The 22,772-nt window shown below is 52.1% G+C and overlaps 1 protein-coding gene, 1 long non-coding RNA gene and 1 other non-coding gene across 5 annotated transcripts; 1 reads left to right on the forward strand and 2 right to left on the reverse strand.

The window, feature by feature from the left end:
* Window positions 1-79: 79 nt before the first annotated feature.
* On the reverse strand, window positions 80-5,379 carry GNB2 (G protein subunit beta 2). 3 transcript variants are annotated; one of them, XM_002743993.6, is made up of 10 exons: window positions 5,219-5,379; window positions 2,841-2,986; window positions 2,586-2,624; window positions 2,361-2,467; window positions 1,835-1,898; window positions 1,590-1,752; window positions 1,431-1,497; window positions 944-1,145; window positions 635-851; window positions 80-551 (listed from the first exon to the last, which is right to left on the reverse strand). In XM_002743993.6, exons 2-10 carry the CDS (start codon window positions 2,895-2,897, stop codon window positions 445-447), a joined length of 1,023 nt encoding a protein of 340 aa, XP_002744039.1. In that variant the 5' UTR covers window positions 2,898-2,986; window positions 5,219-5,379; the 3' UTR covers window positions 80-444. The 3 variants fall into 3 exon arrangements, with proteins under 3 accessions (XP_002744039.1, XP_008980701.1, XP_078212266.1); XM_008982453.5 differs by having other exon boundaries at window positions 3,716-5,379; XM_078356140.1 differs by lacking the exon at window positions 2,841-2,986.
* Window positions 5,380-9,305: 3,926 nt separating this feature from the next.
* On the reverse strand, window positions 9,306-9,446 carry LOC118151736 (U4 spliceosomal RNA). Its single transcript, XR_004740153.1, has one exon. It is a non-coding gene; the product is annotated as a U4 spliceosomal RNA (small nuclear RNA).
* A 2,948-nt stretch (window positions 9,447-12,394) lies between these two features.
* On the forward strand, window positions 12,395-22,532 carry LOC118149515 (uncharacterized). The gene is made up of 3 exons (XR_004737042.3): window positions 12,395-12,621; window positions 22,123-22,226; window positions 22,405-22,532. It is a non-coding gene; the product is annotated as an uncharacterized LOC118149515 (long non-coding RNA).
* Window positions 22,533-22,772: the final 240 nt, after the last annotated feature.

A 22,772-nucleotide genomic window follows, 5' to 3' on the forward strand; every position in this document is an offset into this window, starting at 1 on the left:
TTGGTTTACACTCCCCTGGCAGCCCTCAACCAGCAAAGACCAGAAACAAGGAGGACACAGCAAGGGCAGAGACCAGGTACAGAGTTGGAATTGGCTCCTTTATGGAAAAACTGAAAATATAATAAAAATTAAAATAAAACCAGTTTTAAAAAAGCCAGCCCCTGGGGTTTTCACCTCCTGCCTCTGGCCGTCCAGAAGGGTGAGGCCCCAACCCCAGGGCAGCAGAAGGATGAGGGCCTCCTGCCCCTCCTCTTCCCCCATTCCATCCCCTTATCTCCACAGTGGGGGCCCCCGGGAGGAACCAAACCTGGGTGGGAGGGCAGGGACCCAAGGCCCCGTGGCCCAGGGAAGGGGACTGGGAGTACCCCCAGCCCCACAGCCCCAGACTGTAGTGTGGGCATGGGCAGGGTCCCTCCCGGCCTGGGCCCAGCAGGAGTGGGGCCATTAGTTCCAGATCTTGAGGAAGGAGTCCCAGGAGCCCGTGGCCACAGCCATGCCATCATCAGTGACCCCGAGGCAGCTCACGCGGTTGTCGTGGCCAGCGAGGACCCCTGTGAGGGAGGAGGGAGACGTCAGAACCAATTTGGCACAGGCTCCAGGTCCCTGCCTGTCAGTCTGGGACCCCAGCTCTCACCTGCACGGTCGCCCTTCATGGCATCCCAGATGTTGCAGTTGAAGTCATCATAGCCAGCAAGCAGCAGCCGGCCGCTGCGAGAGAAGGCAACAGAGGTGATGCCACAGATGATGTTGTCGTGGGAGTACATGAGGAGCTCCTGATCAGCCCGCAGGTCGAAGAGGCGGCACGTGGCGTCATCAGAGCCAGTGGTAAAGGCGTAGCCGTTGGGGAAGAACTGCAGGACACAGGACCAGGGTGGGGTGAGGGCAAGGGGCAGGGCTGGGAGCCTGCTGGGGAAGGCCTGGCCCAGCTCGCCCCGGAACTCACAGCCACCGCGTTGATGTCGGATTCGTGGCCGATGAAGGTCTGTCGGCACATGGAATCCCGAACGTCCCACAGCTTGATAGAGGCGTCACAGGCGCCTGACACAAACGTGCGGCCATCAGGGGCCAGGGACAGGGACATCACATCCCCACTATGTCCAGCAAAACCCACTGTCTGCTGGCCTGTCTCAATGTCCCACAGGGCACTGGAGAAGTGACAGGAAGAAGGAAAAGATAAGAGACAGAGCAAAGGACAGAGTCCCTGCTCTCTCCACCCTACCACGTGAGCCCAGTCCTGTGGAAGGATCCAAAGAGGCTCTTTTCAGAGCCTTAGGTGTGGGGGGGAGGGGGATGCATCCCTCCCTGACCCCCTTATCACCCACCAGGAGAGGGAGGCTACGGTGCAAGCTGTGTGCTGAGCACTGGGACAGTGGCCCCCGAGGCAGGAAGTGTGGTTTCCCTCAGACTGCCCAGCCCTGGCAGAGCCTCACCAGGTGGTATCCCCAGAGCTGGTGATGATTTGGTTGTCATCCAGGAAGCGGCAGCACGACAGGTACCCTGGGGAAGGAGCTGGTCAGCCAGGTCTCCACACGGAGGGCGGCATACCCCCCCCACCCCAAAAAGGGCCCGAGCCAGGTCAGGCCCCTCACCAGTGTGGCCAGGCAGCTCCCGGCTGACCCTGACGTTGCCCTCTCGGGTCTTGAGGCTGTAGATGGAGCAGATGTTGTCCAAACCCCCACAGGCCACAAAGTTCCCTGAGGGCGCGTAGGCACAGGTCATGACCCAGGAGGAGCGTAGAGGGATGGCGTGGACCTGCGGAGCAGGGGCAGCGCCCAGGTCAGAGCCAGCCAGGGCCCTGCGCCCCCACCCCGCCCTGCAGCCCGTGCCACCCTACTTTGTTGGTGGTGTAGCTGTCCCAGATGATGAGCTTCCCATCCTGGGAGGCGCTGACCAGCAGCCTGGTGGGGAACAGTTCGGGGAAAGCAGAGGGTTGTGGCTTCAAAGCAAGACACACCCCCCTCCCACTGGGTGGGAGGAAGGGTCTTTCTCTGTTGCCCAGGCTGGAGTACAGTGGTGCCATCACTGCAGCCTGGAACTCAATCCTCCCACCTCAGCCTCCCCAGCATAGCTGGGACTACAAGGCTGATCTCTAACTCCTGGATTCAAGCAATCCTGCCCTGGCCTCCCAAAGTGCTGGGGTTACAGGCGTGAGCCACCCGAGAGAGAGAATCTCTGGCTGCACCCCACAAGTTCCGAAATGATCCTGCCTATCCAGGTCTGGCGGGCATGTCTGGGAGTCACCATCTTTCCAGACACATTCTGGCTCTTCTGGCAGCCTGCTCATCCCACCAGATCTGAGGCTGCCCCCACAGCCTGCTACAAAGCCAGCTCACAGCGCCAGCCTGTATCTACACACACACCTTGAGTCGGTCCCCCAGTGCATGGCATAGATCTTTGCCAGATGCCCACGGAGGGTCCTCCGGGTCCTCATCTGGATTCTCCCCACTGGGTCCAGCCCAGCTGTGATCTGGAAATGGAGACAAAATGGTCTCAGGGAGGCCCAAGCAGCAGGACTGCAGAGAGCAGTGCCCTCCAATCCTCACCCCTCCAACTCCCAGTCACCCCCGGCCACTGAGCGCCCTCACCTGGGTCAGTGTTGAGTCCCCACATGCTTTTCGGGCATCCTGTAGAGAGGGTGGCAGAGCCAGAGAGCCGCGAGAGAAGGCAGGTTGGGAAGGAGGGAAGATAATAGAAGACAGGAGTGGACAGGGTCAGATTCTGAGCCATTAAAGTCTCCCTCCCCCTGCCCCTCACCAGCCCCCAGAAAAACCCAAACCCAGTCCGGTCCAGAGCACCCGGCGGGGTACACATAAACCGCCCACCCCGCGCCAGGCCCTCACCCGGATCTGGTTCCGGAGCTGCTCGGCCTCCTGTCTCAATTGCTCCAGCTCACTCATGGCGCCGGGCCCGTGGGGCGGGGTTGGGGGCGGCTGGGGGCCGCGGGACGGGGGCTGGGGGAGGCAGCTCCTGGCCGCTGGCCCGAGGCCTGGGGGATGCAGGGCTGACGTCAGGCCCGAGGCCGCCGGGGAAGTGGGGGGGAAAGGCGGGGTTGCAGCGCGGCCCGGAAGGGGTAAGCACGGGGAGGGGGAAGGGGCGGCGCGGCACGGTCCCCGGGCACAACCAGGGTCTCCAGCACCGGAGACGTCGCCGAGTAAGAGCCGACTTCCCCAATCTTCCTCCTGCCCCCCGGAAACGGAGCGGGAAGTGCAAGAGGAAGCGCAGGGGAAACCCCTCCCTCGGACACAGCCCGGGCGGGACACCAGCGGCAGGAACTGGGGGGGGGGTGTCCCTTCGAAAACAGACCTGGCGTCTGCCCCAGCCCGCACAGGCACCGCCCTCCAAGCACCTAATTTTAAAAGGGGAGGTGCCTCTTGAAATTCACCCCCACACGCCGCACACCCTCCACACACACCCCCAGCTTCGACAGTGGCGGGTGGGGGGGGGAGACCAGAGGGGAAAGCTGGGCTGTTCGTGGGGTTGCCTAGGCAACCGTCACCCGGACCGAGAGCACCTCATTGGTGAAATGCCCCCACCCTAGCCCCGTTACCAAGGCAACCGCATCCACGGCAGAGACCTGTAGGGTGGGTGACCCCACCCCCGGCCCCATCGCCCCCGCCCGACCCAGCCTCCCGCCCCTCCCCAGAACCGGCCCGGGTGGCTGTTTACAGGATTTGGGAAAAGCCGATTGGGCGCTAATAGGTTCTGGACAGCTCACCCCGGATAATCCCCGGTCCGGCTGCGCCCCATTAGCCGTCCGCCGTGGGTGGGGGCTACAGCGACGGGGAAGGCAGCCCGGAGCTGTTGCTCCCTCCAGCGCCGAGGCCGCCCGCCCCGCCGCGCCCACAGAAAGCCCGTAGGGACCGCTCTCGAGTAATTACGGCTCCGCAGCGAGGCCCCCGGCCCCGAGGCGCCGAGCTGCTCTCTCTCAGGCGCCCGCAGGTGGCCCCAGGCGGCCGAGCCCCAGCGCCCTGGACACCCGAAAGGCCCAGCCCGCGGGCTCGGCGCCGGGGCTCCAGGGACATGGCTTGCTCCGCTCCAGGCGCCAGCGTCCTGTCCCCCCCCCACACCCCGGGACACCTGTGTGATCCGGCCACGCACACTGCACTGGGCCGGCCCAGGCGTCCCCCACCCAGCTCCCACTTGCCCCAGGTTCCTCTTTCCCACCGACATTTCCCCTCCTTGTAAGTTCAGCTTTCTACGACAGTGCCAGGGGGTGCTCCTCAAAATCCGGAGTGGAGGGCGCGGGCAAAACTCCTTACTCCACCCAACCCCCAGGCCCGCACAAAGCCTGGTCCAGCTACCAGCCCAGGCCTGGCGGCACCGCCGGAGGCCCGCGGCAGAGGGAAGCAGGGCAGGAGGAGGAAGCCACTCGGGGCGGGGGCGACGCTCTCAGCCCTCGGTCCCCATCACCCCCCAGTGCCCTCAGCAGCCCCCAGATTCTGGGGATATAGCAGCCGGGGCTCCACAGATAAATGGGGGTGCCACCGCCTCCGCAGGTCTGGCGGGGCACAGGAGAGGTGACGGGAGGGTCCCCGGATTTGGCAGCTGATGCGGCGCGGGCTGGTGCGGCGCTGTGAAGCGCAGTGGGCCTAGCCCTCCAGCCCCCACGACCTCCATTTTGCCCAAAAGAAAGCTGGGCGGGCACCTGGGAGCTGGGCTTGGGGTGTGGATATGTAAAGGGAATAGTGCACCGAGGGCTCCGGTTTCGGGGAGTGGGGCCAGAAACCACGGGCAGAACCCAAATGAGGGGTAGGGTGGACACGAAGGGAAGGGTGGCCTCGCGGCCTTGCCTGCTTCTCCCTGATTTTGGAGTTTTGCAAGGCGAGGGCCGGCAGGGGTGCGACAGTGGAGGACACGAGGGGTGCTCCCAGGGGGCAGGCGGGAGGGTGGCAGTGGGGAAAGGGGGCGGGGCGGGGCCTAGAGGAAGCCCGGAATTTAGACCCCCAACTTCCATGGGAGCAAGAGGCAGGCGGGGCGGGGCTGGGGTCTGGGGTCAGGAAAAAACTTCGCTGAGGAATCCACACGCGCGGTGGGGGGCGAGGGTCCCCCCAGTTCCCTTCCGGGTTTGGGAGCGACGGGGCCAGAGAGGAAGGGAGGGGAGGTCTGGAGAGTTACGTCCGCTCCCAGGAGGCCAGCCCGGGGAGACAGAAGGAAGAGAGGTTCCCCCGGGGAAATTGGGGCTGGGGGGCGCGAGGACTCCTTTTGCCAGCGGAGGTACCTGTGGCGGTGGGACTCTGCGGCGGGGGTCGCTGGCGACGCTGTCTTCCTCCGCGGCGGAGGCGGCGGCGGCGGCGGCGGCGGCGCGGATGGATTTCCTCAGTGGCCCCAGCCCCGCCGCCAGCGCTGCCTCCCCAGAGCGGAGGGATCCCGCCCGCCAGTGACGCGGCTGCCGCCGCCGCGCCCAGGTCCCAGCTGGGCGAGACCAACTACCTTACGCGGGGAGGAAGCCAGGGAACAAAACCCCACCGAGGGGGCAAAGACGGGCCCAGTAGTCCCCCAGGAATTTCACCCCACGGCATGGGGATGCAAACAGGACTCAAATATAGGTTTGCCTCCCAGAAAGGAGTTATACATCCCCCCTCTGGGACTGGCGGAGATGGTACTGGCATATTGGGAGGCCGAGGCCGCTCGCTGGTCACGTGATCGGCCTCCCGCCACGCCCGGATTGGGTGGCTCCGGGCTAGGAAGGAGAGTTCGACGGCCCAGTTCCCGGTTGGGCCACGCCCCGGCCCTGAGGAGGCCACGCCCCTACTCAGGGGGCGGAGCTAAAGTGACCTGGACTGGGCCCGCCTCGAGGCGTCTGGAAGAAGGGGCGCGATTCCGAGAAAGTCCTGGAGCAGGAGTGGGTAGGATCTGATTCGGGCGCCCTTGGCAATGCCATGAGAAGGGTCATGTCCAGGCAGTTCCTCAGCCTCGCCCACTGGGCTTCCGTTGACCCCCTTTCAGGGCTTGCCACTGTAATAACAACTCATATTTATTGAGTTTCACACTTATTTTTAAATTCGAGTACAGTGATAATGATCGTAACTCATTGCCACCTCAACCTCCTGGGCTCAAGAAATCTTTCTACCCCAGGCTCCCCAGTAGCTGGGACCACAGGCGTGCTACAGCCACCATGCGCAGCTAAGTTTCAGATTTTTGGTAGAGATGGGGTCTTGCTATGCTGCCCAGACTGACATATGTTACGTCTCATAGTACTAGGAAATTAAGTGCTAACATTCTCCCCATTTTCTTTCTTTTTTTTTTTTTGAGACAGGGTCTTGCTTTGTTGCCCAGGCTGGAGTGCAGTGACGCAGTCTCGGCTCACTGTAACCTCCCGGGTTCTCCCGATTCTCCTGCCTCAGCCTCCCGAGTAGCTGGAATTACAGGCGCCCACCACCACGCCCAGCTAACTTTTGTACTTTTCGTAGAGACAGGGTTTCACTGTGTTGGCCAGACTGGTCTCAAACTTCTGACCTCGTGGTCCGCCCGCATTGGCCTCCCAGAGTGCTGAAATTATAAACGTGAGCCACCGCGCTCTGCCATTCCCCCCATTTTCTTTCTTTTTTTGGTGGTGGAGAGAGACAGGGTCTCACTCTGTCACCCAGGCTGGAGTACAGGGCCACGATCTCGGCTCACTGCAACCTCCACCTCCTGGGTTCAAGCGATTCTCTTGCCTCAGACTCCAGAGTAGCTGGGATAACAGGTGCCCACCACCATGCCTGGCTTTTTTTTTTTTTTAGTAAAGATGGGGTTTTTCCATGTCAGCCAGGCTGGTCTCGAACTCCTGACCTCAGGTGATCCGTCTGCCTCAGCTTCCCAAAGTGCTAGGATTACAGGTGTGAGCCACTGCGCCCAGGCTTCTCCCCATTTACTAGTAGTGGAAAGAGACCTGAGACTGCAGAGTTTAGATATGAACCCAGGCAGCCAAAACTTTACTGTGCATTCCAGTATATCTGTAGGAGCCTCTAGATGAACCCCCCTCCTCCAGGGACCTTTCCTGTAAAGGGAAAGGGACAAGAATGTAGGTATAGGCCTCAGTGTCCACATCTGTTAAATGGGGGTGTTGACAGCCATCTGCCCTGCAATTTCAGATTCTTGTGTTTTTTTGTTTGTTTAGTTGGTGTTTTTTTTTTTTTTTTTTTTTTTTTGAGAGAGAGTGTTGTTCTCTCACCAGGCTGGAGTGCAGTGGTGCAATCTCAGCTCACTGCAACCTCCACTTCCCGGATTCAAGTGATTCCCCTGTCTCAGCCACCCGAGCAGCTGAGACTACAGGCCTGCGCCACCACACCCAGCTAATTTTTTGTATTTTGGTAGAGACCGGGTTTCACCATGTTGGTCACAATAGTCTTGATCTCCTGACTAGTGATCCGCCCACCTTGGCCTCCCAAAGTGCTGGGGTTATAGGGGTGAGCCACGGTGCCCAGCCAAGTCTCGAATTCTTTTTTTTTTTTTTTTTTTTTTTTTTTGAGACGGAGTTTCGCTCTTGCTACCCAGGCTGGAGTGCAATGGCGCGATCTCGGCTCACCGCAATCTCTGCCTCCTGGGTTCAGGCAATTCTCCTGCCTCAGCCTCCCGAGCAGCTGAGACTACAGGCACGCACCACCGTGCCCAGCTAAGTTTTTGTAATTTTAGTAGAGACGGGGTTTCACCATGTTGACCAAGATGGTCTCGATCTGTTGACCTCGTGATCCACCCGCCTCGGCCTCCCAAAGTGCTGGGATTACAGGCTTGAGCCACCGTGCCCGGCCAAGTCTCGAATTCTTACTGAGAACCCCATCGATTATGGAAATGCGTTGGAAAGTTCAAGTCAACGAATAGCCTTCACTGAGTCATTGTAAATTGAGAGTATCAAAACACGCAGCCATAAGCAAGAACGAAACAGGGCTTATGCCTGTAATCCCAGCACTGTGGGAGGCTGGGGCAGGTGGATCACTTGCGGTTAAGAGTTTGAGACCAGCCTGGCTGACCTGGTGAAATCCCGTCTCTACTAAAAGTACAAACATTAGCTGGGCGTGGTGGTGCCTGCAGGCTGAGGCAGGAGAATCATTTGAATCCGGGAGGCAGAGGTTGCAGTGAGCCGAGATCCCAACACTCACTGCACCCTGGGTGACAAAGCACAACTCGGATTCAAATTAAAAAGAAAGAGAGAAAGAGAGAGAAATAGAGAAGGAAGAAAGAGAAAAAGTAAAGAGAGAGAAGGAAGGGGAGGAGATAGGAGGGAGAAAGAAAAAGGAGAGAGAAGGAAGGAAGGAGAAAGAAGGGAGGGAGGAAGGGAGGTAAGAAAAAAGAGAAATCATGTCCTTTGCAGCAACATGGAAGCATCTAGAGGCTTTTATCCTAAGTGGATTAATGAGGGAACAGAAAACCAAATGCTGCATGTTCTAACTTATAAGTAGGAGGTAAACATTGGGTAGTCATGAGCAAAAAGACAGGAACAATAGACACGGGAGATTACTAGAGGGGGAAGGTAGGGGGAAAGGGTTGAAAAACTACCTATAGAGTACTGTACTCACTATCTGGGTGTTGGGATCAGTTGTATCCCAAACTTCAGCATCACGAGATATACCCATGTAACATGGGTATATTCATGTGCACATGAATCTGAATCTAAAAAGATGAAATTTTTTTTAAGTATGGAAACAGACTCTTCATTTAGTCTCTGTGAAAGGCATTACAAATTGTTTTTCAAAGGCATTTTTTTTTCAAATTGAATATGTTATTAACACGGTAGTTGTCTTTGTTGTTTTTTTTGTTTGTTTGTTTGTTTTTATTGAGACGGTGTTTCGCTCTTGTTACCCAGGCTGGAGTGCAATGGCGCGATCTCGGCTCACCGCAGCCTCCGCCTCCTGGGTTCAGGCAATTCTCCTGCCTCAGCCTCCTGAGTAGCTGGGATTACAGGCATATGCCACAGCGCCCAGCTAATTTTTTGTGTTTTTAATAGAGACGGGGTTTCACCATGTTGACCAGGATGGTCTCGATCTCTTGACCTCGTGATCCACCCGCCTCGGCCTCCCCAAGTGCTGGGATTACAGGCGTGAGCCACCGCGCCCGGCCCCATGGTAGTTGTCTTTGTAACGTGTACACACGCTCAGAGTGAGCTGTCCGGTGGGGGAGGGGAAATACTAAACATGCCAAAAGGAAAATTAAAAAGGAATCCTGTAGGTTTTCATTATTGTAGGCAATTATGTCCAAAGCTATTGCCAAATCCGTCCAAGGAAGCAGAGTTTGAAGGTTGGCTGGGGGAAAATCTTGGGAAGAATTCAACAGTGGCATGACAGAGCTCTCAATATGAGAAACAAAAACACAATTTTTTTTTTAATCAGTCTCCATAGAGACTGTCAAAAATTGCCAGTGCCGACTGTATTGGAAGTCGTCACAGCGGGGTATTGGGAAAAGTTTTCAATTAGCAATAATCACACCTCAAATAAACCTCATTGGCTACGATACTGCCACTGCGCAAAGCTAAAAGCACAGTTTTTTTAAAGAAAATATAAACAATCACATTGGTAGTTAGGCACAAATTCTATTTATGAGCACCTACCAATTCAGTGACAAATAAACAATAGATAATAGATGTCAACTAGACATTAGAATTTGGGAGGGACCTCAGCCATAATGATGTCAATTTCCTCAATCTGTAGATGTCCCAGTGACTTCCCTAAAATCACTTAGACCACCAGCAGCCTAGGACCACAGCCCAATTTTGTCAGTCTCGAAAGGGCATCTGTGCTGCTTCCTCTGATTTGGTTTCTGTGCTAATAAGCTTTCCTGTTTTAACTCATTGATATTTACTGAGCCAGATGATGGCACTGCCCTAGGCAATGAGGATGTAACTGTGAATGACAGGTGCACCCTCCTCCTGGAGCTTGCAATCTACAGAGGAAGCAGATGGGCATTGAAATAAGGGTTCGGGCCAGGCGTGGTGGCTCACACCTTTAATCCCAGCATTTTGGAAGGCTGAGGTAGGTGGATCACTTGAGTCCAGGAGTTCCAGACCAGCCTGAGCAACATAGCAAGACCTTGTCAAACCTACCAAAAAAAACATGACGTGTGCCTGTAGTCCCAGCTACTTGGGAGGCTAAGGTGGGAAGATCACTTGAACTCCTGAGGCAGAGATTACAGTGAGGCTGTGCCACTGCATTCCAGCCTAGGTAATGGAGCCAGACCCTGTCTCAAAAACGAAAAACAGGCCGAGTGAGGCGCAGTGGCTCATGCCTGTAATCCCAGCACTTTGGGAGGCCATGGTGGGCTGCTCACGAGATCAAGAGATTCAGACCATCCTGGCCAAAACAGTGAAACTTTGTCTCTGCTAAAGATAGAAAAATTAGCTGGGCATGGTGGTGCACGCCTGTAGTCCCAGCTACTCGGGAGGCTGAGGCAGGAGAATCACTTGAACCCAGGAGGCAGAAGTTGAAGTGATCTGAGATAGTGCCACTGCACTCCAGCCCGGCAACAGAGCAAGTTTCCATCTCAAAAAATAATAATAAATTAAATAAGCCAGGTGTGGTGGCTCACGCCTGTGATCCCAGCACTTTGGAAGGCCCAGGCAGGCGGATCACGAGGTCAGGAGTTAAAGATCAGACTGGCCAACAAGTTGAAACCCCGTCTCTACTAAAATATACAAAAATTAGCTGGGCATGGTGGCTGGTGCCTGTAATCCCAGCTACTTGGGAGGCTGAGAGCGGGGAATTGCTAGAACTGGACCCGGAGGTTGCAGTGTGCTGAGATCTTGCCACTGCACTCCAGCCTGGGCTACAGAGCAAGACTCCATCTAAAAAATAATAATAATAAAATAAAATAAATAAATAAACAAGAAACAAGAAATAACAGTGCTAATGGCCTGGAGGTATCATTTACTTCAAGCAGAACATTTGAGATGGGACACATTTTGGAAGGAAAATCAAGAATTTAAGATTGGGAAGGTTTAGGTTTGAAGTACCAATGGAGAACATTGTTTTGGTGTTTTTGTTTTTGCTTTTGTTTTTTGAGACAGGGTCTCACTCTGTCACCAAGGCTGGAGTGCAGGGGTGCAATTACAACTCACTGCAGCCTCTACCTCCTCGGCTCAGATGATCCTCCCACCTCAGCCTCCCCAGTATCTGGGACTACTGGTGCACACCACCACGCCTGGCTAATTTTTTGTATTTTTTTTGTAGAGACAGTGTTTTGCCATGTTGCCCAGGCTGGTCTCAAACTCCTGGTCTCAAGTGATCCTCCAGCCTCAGCCTCCCAAAGTGCTGGAATTATGGGTGTAAGCCACCACATTTGTCCCTTTTTTTTCCCAACTTTTATTTTAGATTCACAGGGTACATGTGCAGGTTTGTTACATGGTAAATTGTGTGACACGGAGGTTTGAATACAATTAATCCCATCCCTCATGTAGTGAGCATAGTACCCAATAGGTAGCTTTTCTTTTTCCTTTTTTTTTTTTTTTTTCTTTGAGACAGGGTCTCACTCTGTTGCCCAGGCTAGAGTGCAGTCGAATGATCTCAGCTCGCTGCAACCTCTGCCTCCTGGGTTCAAGCAATTCTTCTCCCTCAGCCTCCCAAGTAGCTGGGATTACAGGCGTGTGCCAATCCCTGCCACGTGAGTTCAAGTGATTCTCCTGCCTCAGCCTCCTGAGTACCTAGGATTACAGGTGCACGCTACCATGCCTGGCTAATTTTTGTATTTTTAGTAGAGACGGGGTTTTGCCATGTTGGCCAGGCTGGTCTTGAACTCTTGGCCTCAAATGATCCACCTGCCTCAGCCTCCCAAAGTGCTGGGATTATAGGCACAAGCTACCGTGCCTGGCCCAATAGGTAGTAATAGTTTTTCAACGTTGGCCCTTCTTCTTTCCTCTTCCCCCGAGTAGTCCCCGGTGTCTACTGCTGCCATCTTTATGTCCATGAGTACCTAATGTTTAGCTCCCATTTACAAGTCAGAACATCTGGTATTTGGTTTTCTGTTTCTGCTCTAATCCATTTAAGATAATGGACTCCAGCTGCATCCATGTTGCTGCAAATAACATGATTTTCTTTCTTTTCATGGCTGCATAGTATTCCATGACCTATTTGTACCGCATTTTCTTTATCCAGTCCACCGTTGATGGATGCCTAAGTTGATTTCATGTCTTTGCTATTGCAAATAGTGCTGCAAGAAACATATAAGCGTATATTTCTTTTTGGTAGGATGATTTTTTTTTTCCTTTGGGGTAAATATCCAATAATGGGATTGCTGGGTCCAATTATAGTTCTATTTTTAGTTCTTTGAGAAATCCAGGAGAAATGTTTAATAGGCAGCTGTAGACATAGTTCTGGAGTTCAGCAGAGAAATCTAGGTTGGAATAGAGCCCCAAGAGTGAGTGGCACATTCTAGCCGATGACGTCATAAAGAGGTGCGGTGGAGGGGGGAGACAAGATGGCTTAAGACCAAGCTCTGAGGAACTCTGACATTTAGAGGTTAGGTGGAGAACAAGTTGCCAAAGAAGCCAGCGAACTAAGAAGAAAATCAGGAGGATGCGGATTTCTGGAACCCAAAAGAAAAGAGTGTTCCAAAAAAGGAATGGGAAACTGTGCTGAACGCTGCAGAGAAATGAAGCAAGACTGCGGAGGACTGGGAAGAAGCCACTGCTGGCTTTGCCTCGGGCGTTTGCAATGGGTGAGCAAGAATGAGGCAGTGGAGAAAAACAACGTGGACCAGACTTTGGGTGTCTCACCTTGGCGGGGGGGCCATGTAGAAAGCTGGCACAGCAATGAGAAGAGGAAGTGGAATCGGGTTTTTTAGGCTGGGCGTGGTGGCTCATGTCTGTCATGCCAGCATTTTTGGGAGGCTGAGGCAGGAGGATCGCTTGCGGTCAGGAGTTTGAGACCAGCCTGGCTAACATGGGGAAACCCGGTCTGTACTAAAAATACAAAAAGTTAACCGGGCATGGTGGCGCACGCCTGTGATCCCAGCTACTCAGGAGGCTGAGGCCAGAGAATCGCTTGAACTCACATGGCAGTGAGCCAAGATCGTGCTATTGCACTCCGGCCTGGATGACCAAGTGAAACTCCATCTCAAAAAAAAAAAAAAAAAAAGGCCAGGCACGGTGGCTCAAGCCTGTAATCCCAGCACTTTGGGAGGCCGAGGCGGGTGGATCACGAGGTCAAGAGATCAAGACCATCTTGGTCAACATGGTGAAACCCCATCTCAACTAAAAATACAAAAATTAGCTGGGCATGGTGGCGCGTGCCTGTAATCCCAGCTACTCGGGAGGCTGAGGCAGGAGAATTGCCTGAACCCAGGAGGCGGAGGCTGCGGTGAGCCGAGATCGCGCCATTGCACTCCAGCCTGGGTAACAAGAGGGAAACTCTGTCTCAAAAAAAAAAAAAAAAAATTTTTTTTTTAGGCTGGGTGTGTTGGCTCATCCTGTCATCCCAGTACTACTTTGGGAGGCTGAGGCAGGAGGATCACTTGAGGCCAGGAGTTTGATGCCAGCTTGGGCAATATAGCAAGATCCCATCTCTACAAAAAAAATTGTAGAGACCCTATCTGTACAGAAAAATTAAAAAAAAAAATGTGGGTTTTTTTCTTTTGAAACAGAGTTTTGCTCTGTCACCCAGGCTGGAGTGCAGTGGCACTGTGATCTCAGCTCACCGTAACTTCCACTTCCCAGGTTCAAGCGATTCTCCTGCGGCAGCCTCCCAAGTAGCTGGGATTACAGGTGTGCACCACCATGCCCAGCGAATTTTCACCACGGGTTTCACCACGTTGGCCAGGCTGGTCTCGAACTCTGGACCTCAGGTGGTCCACCCACCTTGGCCTCAAGTAGCTGGGATTACAGGCATGAGCCACCACGCCTGGTTAATTTTTGTAGTTTTAGTAGAGATGGGGTTTCACCATGTTGGCCAGGCTGGTCTGGAACTCTGAACCTCAGGTGATTCGGTTACCTCCCAAAGTGAGCCACTGTGCCCAGCTGATATATATATATATATATTTTTAAATTTTCTTTTCTTTTTTGAGACAGAGTCTCACTTCATCACACAGGCTGGAGTGCAGTGGTGCAATCTCAGCTCACTGCAACCTCCGCCTCACAGGTTCAAGTTATTTTCCTGTTTCACCCCCCTGAGTAGCTGGGACTACAGGTGTGTGACACCACACCTGGTTAATTTTTGTATTTTTAGTAGAGACAGGGTTTCGCCATGTTGGCCAGGCTGGTCTCGAACTCCTGACCTCAAGTGATATGCCCACCTTGGCCTCCCAAAGTGCTGGGATTACAGGCGTGGGCCACTGCCGGTCTCTGCCATCTTAAACATGTGGCTTCTATCTCTCTGTTCCATGGGGCCTAGGCAGAAATCGCCATCATATTCGAATGTGGGAAGGGAGGTAAAGGGGGAAACACAGGTCCTTTCCTGATTAAGGACAACACTAACCTGCTCAGAAGTTGTCTGGATGCAGCTGGACACAGTGGCTCACGCCTGTAATCCCGGTACTTTGGGATGCCAGGATGGAAGGATTGATTTAGGCCGGGACTTCAAGACCAGCTTGATCAACATAGTGAGACGCCATCTCTATTATTTAAATTTCTAATAAAAAATAAATTAAAATGAAAACAAGAATTTGGTCAGATGCAAGGAAGGCAGGGAAATGTAGTTTCTATCCATGTACCCAGCTAAAACATTACTATTATTTTTTTTTTTTTTTGAGATGAAGTCTCACTCTGTCGCCAGGCTGGAGTACAGTGGCGTAACCTCGGCTCACTGCAACCTCCGCCTCCCAGATTCAAGCAATTCTCCTGCCTCAGCCTCCTGTGTAGCTGGGATTCCAGGCTCCTGCCACCACGCCCGGCTAATTCTGTATATTTTTAGTAGAGACGGGGTTTCACCATGTTAGCCCAGATGATCCTGATCCCCTCACCTCGTGATCTACCTGCCTCAGCCTCTCAAGTGCCAGCCTAAAACATTATTCATAAACAAAGAAGGCAATTTAGGAGGCCGAGGCAGGAGGAGTTTGAGACCATCGTAGTGAGACCTTGTCTCTATAAAAAACAAAAACTAATAAAATAGGCTGGGGATAGTGACTCACACCTGTAATCCCAACACTTTGGGAGGCCAAGGGAGAAAGGTTGCTTGAGCTCAGGAATTTGAAACCAGCCTGGGCAACATAGTAAGACTTCGTCTTTACTAGAAATAAAAATAAATAAATAATTAGTCATATGCGGTGGCTGGTGACTGGAGTCCCAGCAACTCAGGAGGCTGAGGTGGGAGGATGCTCTGAGCCCAGGGAATTGAAGCTGCAGTGAGCTGTGATTGCACCTCTACACTCCAGCCTGGGTGACAGTGAGATCCCGTCTCAAAAAAATAAAAAATAATTGATGATGATAATCATAATAAAGCAGGGCAATGAGAAGCGGTATGAGAGTGGCAGTCTATGCCTGGTGTATCCATCGTGTCAGTGTCTCCATTTTCTTTTTATTTTCCTGACAGCCTCAACCTCCTGGGCTCAAGTGATCTTCCTGCCTCAGCCTCCTGAGAAGCTGGAACTACAGGCAAGCACCACAACGACTGGCTAATTAAAAAAAAAAAAAAAAAAAATATATATATATATATATATATATATACACACACACACACATATATATATATACATTTTTTTAGATATGGGGTCTCAACACACTGCCTAGAGTGGTCTCCTACATGGCCTCAAGTGATTCTCCTGCCTCAGCCTCCCAAAGTGCTGGGATTACAGGCATGAGCCACCACGTCCAGCCCAGTGCTCTCTGTTGACTACTGCTTAAATGCAGCCCTTCTACAGTGTGCCAATGACTATTACCTTGATTCCTGCTCATTTCCTGGCCTCTAGCTTAGTTCCTTTTTAATCAGTCTACTAAATGGCTGCCAGAGACATCTTTCTAAAACACCAATTGGATCAATAACCCTTCTGTTCGAAGTCTTGCAGTAGCTCCCAGTGGACTCCAGGAGAAGAGTCAACTTCTTTGCATGAGGAAAAGGCCAGGTCTTATCCCCCCAACTCAGAATGCCTTTCACCCCTCCTCCAGCTCTACTTCCATGTCTGCCAGAAAAATCCAGGCCATTCCTGGGGCTTAGTTTAAATATTGCTTCCCTGCCCACAATGTTGTTTGTGCCCCACTGCAATGCTGGCTCCATTCCTGTCGAAGCCTTCACTGGACTGTGTATTTCTGGGCACTTGCCATCTGCCCTGGGCCTGGGCCTCCCTGTGAAGCCAAGGCACTTGGCTTATCTGGCAGAAGACTGGGTGAAGGCCAGGTACAGTGGCTTAAGCCTATGATCCCAGCACCTTTCGAGGCTGAGGCAGGAGGATTGCTTGAGGCCAGGAGTTTGAGACTAGCCTGGGCAACGTGGCAAAGCATCTCTGCAAAGAATACAAAAAAAAGGCCAGGCGTGGCAGCTCACTTTGGGAGACCAAGGTGGGTGGATCACCTAAGGTCAGGAGTTGGAGACCAGGTTGGCCAACATGGCAAAACCCCGTCTCTACCAAAAATATAAAAAATTAGCTGGGTGTGGTGGTGCCTGCCTGTAGGCCCAGCTACTCAGGAGGCTGAGACAGGAGAATCGCTTGAACCTCGAAGGCAGTGGCTGCAGTGAGCCAAGATCATGCCACCTCATTCCAGCCTGGGCAACAGAGCAAGACTATATCTCAAGAAAAAATAAACAAATTAGCTGCCTGTGGTACCAGCTGCTCGGGAGACTGAGGCAAAAGGATTGCTTGACTTCGGTCAGTTGAGGCTGCAGTAAGCTGCGGTCAAGCCACTGCATTCCAGCCAGGATGACAGAGTGAGATCCTGTCTCATAAAAAAACGAAAGAAAACAATTAAAAGAAGGCTGAGGCCAGGTAAGGTGGCTCATGCCTGTAATCACAGCACTTTGGGAGACCGAGGCGGGCAGATCACTAGGTCAGGAGTTTGAGACCAGTCTGGCCGAAATAGTGAAAGCCTGTCTCTACTAAAAATTCAAAAAATTAGCTGGATGTGATGGTGTACACCTGTAATCCCAGCTACTCGGGAAGCTGAGGCAGGAGAATCATGTGAACTTAGAAGGCAGAGGATGCAGTGAGCCGAGATTGCGCCATTGCATTAACCCCCGGCAACAGTACAAAACTCTTGTCTCAAAAAAAAAAAAAAAATATATATATATATATATATATATATATATATATATATATATATATATATATATATATATATAGAAGGCTGAGAACAGGACCAAGGAACAGACCCTCACAAAATGCCAAATCATTTCCAAGATGTGGGGTCTGTGGTGCCTAGGCCTGGCCCTAGCACCTCGGACATCACATGAAATGTGAGGCTCTCCAGATCACTTTACTGAACGAATTGTTTAATCATCCGTCTTCTGGGATAGATGTTAAATTCTGTGAGAGTCGCATCATGTTCTGTGAGCCATTCTATTCCCAGTGTCTGTCAGGCACATAGAGAACATTTTCAGTCCCAGGATCAGCACTTTTCACATACTTTGGTTCAAATCTCAGCTCTGTCATTTATCAGCTGAGGGACTTTGGGCAAGTTTCTCAATCTGTCCATGCCTTTGGTTCCCCTGCAAAATGGGGATACCAATCCGGTTGTTAGAAGGGCTAAATGAGGGGATGTGTGTAAAGCATTCATAAGAGCACCTGGCACACAGTAGACACTTTGGGTCTGTTCAATAAAAACAGACAGTTTGAGGCCAGGCCTGTAATCCCAGCACTTTGGGAGGTCGAGGCGGGCGGATCACCTGAGGTCAGGAGTTCAAGACCAGCTTGGCAAATATAGTGAAACCCCATCTCTACTATAAATACAAAAATTAGCCGGGTGTGGTGGCGGGCACCTGTAATCCCAGCTACTCAGGAGGCTGAGGCAGGGATTTGCTTGAATACAGGAGGTGAACGTTGCAGTGAGCTGAGATCATGCCACTGCACTCCAGCCTGGGTGACAGAGTGGGACACTCTGTCTCAAAAAAAAAAAAAAAAAAAAGACGGTTTGAGGCTGGGCCCAGTGGCTCATGCCTGTAATCCCAGCAGCACTTTGGGAAGCCGAGGCAGGTAAATCACTTGAGGTCAGGAGTTCAAGACCAGCATGGCCAACATGGTGAAACCCTGTCTCTAATAAAAATACAAAAAATTAGCTGGGTACGGTGATGTATGCCTGTAATCCCAGCTACTCAGGAGACTGAGGCAGGAGAATCACTTGAACCCAGGAGACAGAGGTTGCAGTGAGCCAAGATTGCACCACTATCCTACAGCCTGGGAGACAAAGCAAGACTCCATCTCAAAAAATAGCCTGGGCAACAGCAAGACCCTGTTTCTACCTAACAAACAAACAAAAAAGAAATAAATAAATTAGCCAGCCATGGTGGCGCTTGCCTGTGGTCCCAGCTACTCAGGAAGCCAAAATGGGAGGATCATCTGAGCCTGGAAGTTTGAGGTTGCAGTGGTGCCTCACTGCATTCCAGCCTGAGTGACAAAGCAAGACTCTCTCTAAAAAGAAAAAGAAAAACAAAAACAGTTATAGGCATGAACCCATTGGTCTTATTTTATTTTATTTTTAAGAGGCAGTGTCTCTCTGTCTCCCAGGCTGCAGTGGTGTGATCATAGCTCACTGCAGCCTCAGCCTCCTCCAGTTGGTCATTAATTACTTCCAGTCTCATCTCCTGCTGACACTGACTCCTGTCAGCAGCTCATGTCCAACCCTCCTTCTAAACTGAACTCCTGTTTTCACATATTCCAGTTTTTGTGTCCCTAGACCTCCGTCCATGCTGCTCTTTGTGGACTGTCTCCCACCTACTTCACCTGTAAGCTCTTATTCCGCCTTCACGGTTTTTGTTCGTCTGTTTGTTTTTGGGACAGAGTTCCACTCTTGTTGCCCAAGCTGGAGTGCAGTGGCACGATCTCAGCTCACTGCAACCTCTGCCTCCGGGGTTAAAGTGATTCACCTGCCTCAGCCTCCCAAGTAGCTGGGACTACAGGCGCCCACCGTTACGCCTAGCTAACTTTTTGTATTTTTAGTAGAGATGGGGTTTTGCCATGTTGGCCAGGCTGGTCTTGAACTCTGACGTCAGATGATCCACCTGCCTTGGGCTCCCAAAGTGCTGCGATTACAGGCGTGAGCCACAGTGCCTGGCCTCATCCTTCACAGTTTAGCTCCAACTTCACTTCTAGAAGCCTTCCTGGATTCTAGAGAGTCAGGTAGGCCCTTCCTTTTCCAGGCCTTTTTTTTTTTTTTTTTTTTTGAGGCAGAGTCTCACTCTGTCACCCAGGCACGAGTGCAGTGGCGTGATCTCGGCTCACCGCCTCCTGGGTTCAAGCAATTCTCATGCCTCAGCCTCCCGAGTAGCTGGGATTACAGGTGCATGCCACCACATCCAGCTAATTTTTTGTGTTTTTAGTAGAGATGAGGTTTCACCACATTGGTCAGGCTGGTCTTGAACTCCTGACGCGATGTAGCAAGACCCAATCCTCTTTCCTTCTTCTTCCTCTTCTTCCTTCTTCTTCCTCTTCTTCCTTCTTCTTCTTCTTCCTCCTCTTCCTTCTTCTTCTTCCTCCTCTTCCTTCTTCTTCTTCTTCCTCCTCTTCCTTCTTCTTCTGAGAGTTGGGGGTCTCTGTGTTGCTCAGGCTGGTCTCAAACTCCTAGCCTCAAGCGATCCTCCCACCTTGGCCTCCCAAAGTGTTGCAATTATAGGTGTAAGCCACTGCATGCCCTGCCTGGGCAAGTCTTCTAAATCTGAGACGGTTAGGGTGGTGGGGAGGAAAGAAGGGGTAGTAAGAATTGGCAAGGTGAACTTCAGAGTAAGTTACATTACTTTATTAAATATCAACATTAGGAGGCAACATTATTAAATATCAACAAAAGGAGAGAGATAACATGAATAGACTCTCTTTCCACCCCAGCATTCTTTTCATCCTCACCTCAGCATTTTAAACAATAAAAAATGCAAGCACTTGGCTGGGCATGGTGGCTCATGCCTGTAATCCCAACACTTTGGGAGGCTGACGCGGGCAGATCACCTGAGGTCAGGAGTTCCAGACCAGCCTAGCCAACATGGTGAAACCCCGTCTCTACTAAAAATAATACAAGGTCAGGTATGGTGGCTCACGTCTGTAATCACAGGACTTTGGGAGCCCCAGGCAGGTAGATCACAAGGGAAGGAGGTCAAGACCATCTTGGCTAACACGATGAAACCCTGTCTCCACTAAAAATACAAAACATTCGCTGGGCGTGGTGGCAGGTGCCTATAGTTGCTACTCAGGAGGCTGAGGCAGGAGAATCACTCGAACCCAGGAGGCAGAGTGATTGAGCCAAGATTAGCCCAGCATGGTGGCGGGTGCCTGTAATCCCAGCTACTCAGGAGGCAGAGGCAGGTGAATTGCTAGAACCTGGGAGGCGGAGGTTGCAGTGAGCCGAGATCGTGCCACTGCACTCCAGCCTGAGTGACAGAGTGAGATTCCGTCTCAAAATAATAATAATAATAAAATAATAATTCAAAAAAAATTAGCCGGGAGTGGTGGCATGTGCCTGTAACCCTAGCTACTCAGGAGGCAGAATAATTACTTGAACCTGGAGGCTGAGGCAGAATAATTACTTGAACCTGGAGGCTGAGGCAGAATAATTACTTGAACCTGGAGGCTGAGGCAGAATAATTACTTGAACCTGGAGGCAGATGCTGCAGTGAGTCAAGACTGTGCTGTTGTACTCCAGCCTGGGCAACAGAGTGAAACTCTAGCTCAAAAAGAAAAAAAAGAACAGAAAATCAAACACCGCATGTTCTCACTCATAGGCAGGTGTTGAACAATGAAAACACATGGACGCTGGGAGGGGAGCATCACACACTGGGGTCTGTAGGGGGGGAAATAGGGGAGGGACAGTGGGGGGCGGGGAGTTGGGGAGGGATAACATGAGGAGAAATGCCAGATGTAGGTGATGGGGAGGAAGGCAGCAAACCACACTGCCATGTAGGTACCTACGCAACCATCTTACATGTTCTTCATATGCACCCCAAAACCTAAAATGCAATTTTAAAAATATATAATAAATAAATAAAACGAAGAAAAAAGAAAAAGAAATATAAGCACTTTAAAAGATCCGCACAATTCCTCCAGCCTCGAATGGACTGGCCTAGGGTCACTCTGGAAAATCTCACTCTCCCACCTCCTGAGTCAGCCCTCCCCGCTACAGCTCACCCCTCCCACTGAAACCTGGACACTTTCAGTCTTAGAAGCCAAGTCTGAACTCAGAACCAGCCCTAGGCATTGAAACGTCACGGTCATCAGTAGCTAATCCATGAGCCAGCTCAAGCCATCTGTCCTTTGGCTGGGGAGAGGTGGAGTCTCTTCCAGGGTGGGCATGTGGTGAGCAGAGAACCTTCAGGGGCATGTTGACCTCACAAAGTACCCACTTCCTGTGCCATCTCTGGTCTCAAAGCTCCCTCACCCCCAAACAAGTAGATGGGCACATGCTCAACACACACAAGCATTCAGATGTGCATATGTACACACATGCACACACACGCCAACACATACAGACACACACACCCTCACAGAAGGTGTGTGTGTCAGCTACCCCAAGGTGTCAGAGCTGCTTCTTCGTCTTTGCTACCAAAACTGTGGTGCCAGGAGCCCAGAAGAACCTGGGGTCCAAGCAGTAGAAAATCTTTTGCTAGTCTGGCACTGTGGCTGACACCTGTAATCGCAATGACTCAGGAAGCCAAGGCGAGAGGCTCACTTGAGGCCAGGAGTTCGAGACCAAATTGGACAACATAGTGAGGGTCCGTGTCTTAAAAAAAAAAAAAAAAAAAGGCTGGGCACGGTGGCTCACTCCTGTAATCCCAGCACTTTGGGAGGCCAAGGTCGGCGAATCACGAGGTCAGGAGATCAAGACCATCCTGGCTAACACGGTGAAACCCCGTGTCTACTAAAAATACAAAAAATTAGCACGCGCCTGTAGTCCCAGCTACTTAGGAGGCCGAGACAGGAGAATCACGTGAACACCCAGGAGGCAGAGGTTGCAGTGAGCTGAGATCGCGCCACTGCACTCCAGCCTGGGCGACACAGCAGGAGTCCGTGTCAAAAAAAAAAAGGAAAAAACAGGGAGAGATGGAGACACACTCCTTCTGGTCTCTCTCTCAATCTTCCCTTCCCTCCCTCTCTCAGTGATTCCATTTAGGCCCGGGATTGGCAAAACCGGGCTCACAGCAGCCTGAAGATAGATGACCCTTCTGGGTACTGGAGTTCTCTCCGCAACCCTGCTTTAAAAGGTAAGGGAATAGAGAAGGGACGAGATGGCTCATGCCTATAATTCCAGCACTTTGAGAGGCTGAGGTAGGAGGATTGCTTGAGGCCAGGAGTTAGAGATCAACCTGGGCAACACAGCAAGACCCCATCTCTACAATATATATATATATATATATATATTTTTTTTTTTTTTTTAATTAGCCAGGTGTGCTGGCACCTGCCTGTAATCCCAGCTACTTGGGAGGCTGAAGAAGATCGTTTGAGCTCAGGAGTACGAGACCAGCCTGGGCGAAATAACAAGACCCCATCTCTACCAAAAGAATTAAAATAATAAAACTAAAAAGCAAGGGGGTAAGGACCTCATCAGTCGTCCTACAGAGTCTTGGTCTCCTCCTCTTTCCTGCTCTCTCCTCTCTGCCACGCGTTCCTTAGGAACGGTTAAGTCCCTGCTGGGAGCCCCCTGCCCCATCTCCTCCCGGCCGCCTAACCGGGGACGTCTTTCCCTTTAAAGCAGCGGCCCCCGTCCGGGTCATTGTCTCGCCTGGCAGCCAATCGGCGGCGCCGTTGGG

The sequence above is a fragment of the Callithrix jacchus genome, chromosome 2, assembly GCF_049354715.1.
Source record: "Callithrix jacchus isolate 240 chromosome 2, calJac240_pri, whole genome shotgun sequence".
Lineage (NCBI taxonomy): Eukaryota > Metazoa > Chordata > Mammalia > Primates > Cebidae > Callithrix > Callithrix jacchus.

Excerpts from the sequence above, each read along its gene's own strand:
- GNB2 (XM_002743993.6), bottom strand. The coding sequence starts at position 2,897 with ATGAGTGAGCTGGAGCAATTGAGACAGGAGGCCGAGCAGCTCCGGAAC. Across the intron at positions 2,468-2,585 it reads GGGACTCAACACTGACCCAG|ATCACAGCTGGGCTGGACCC; the intron begins GTGAGGGCGCTC and ends CTCCATTTCCAG. Across the intron at positions 1,146-1,430 it reads AGCTCTGGGGATACCACCTG|TGCCCTGTGGGACATTGAGA; the intron begins GTGAGGCTCTGC and ends TCACTTCTCCAG.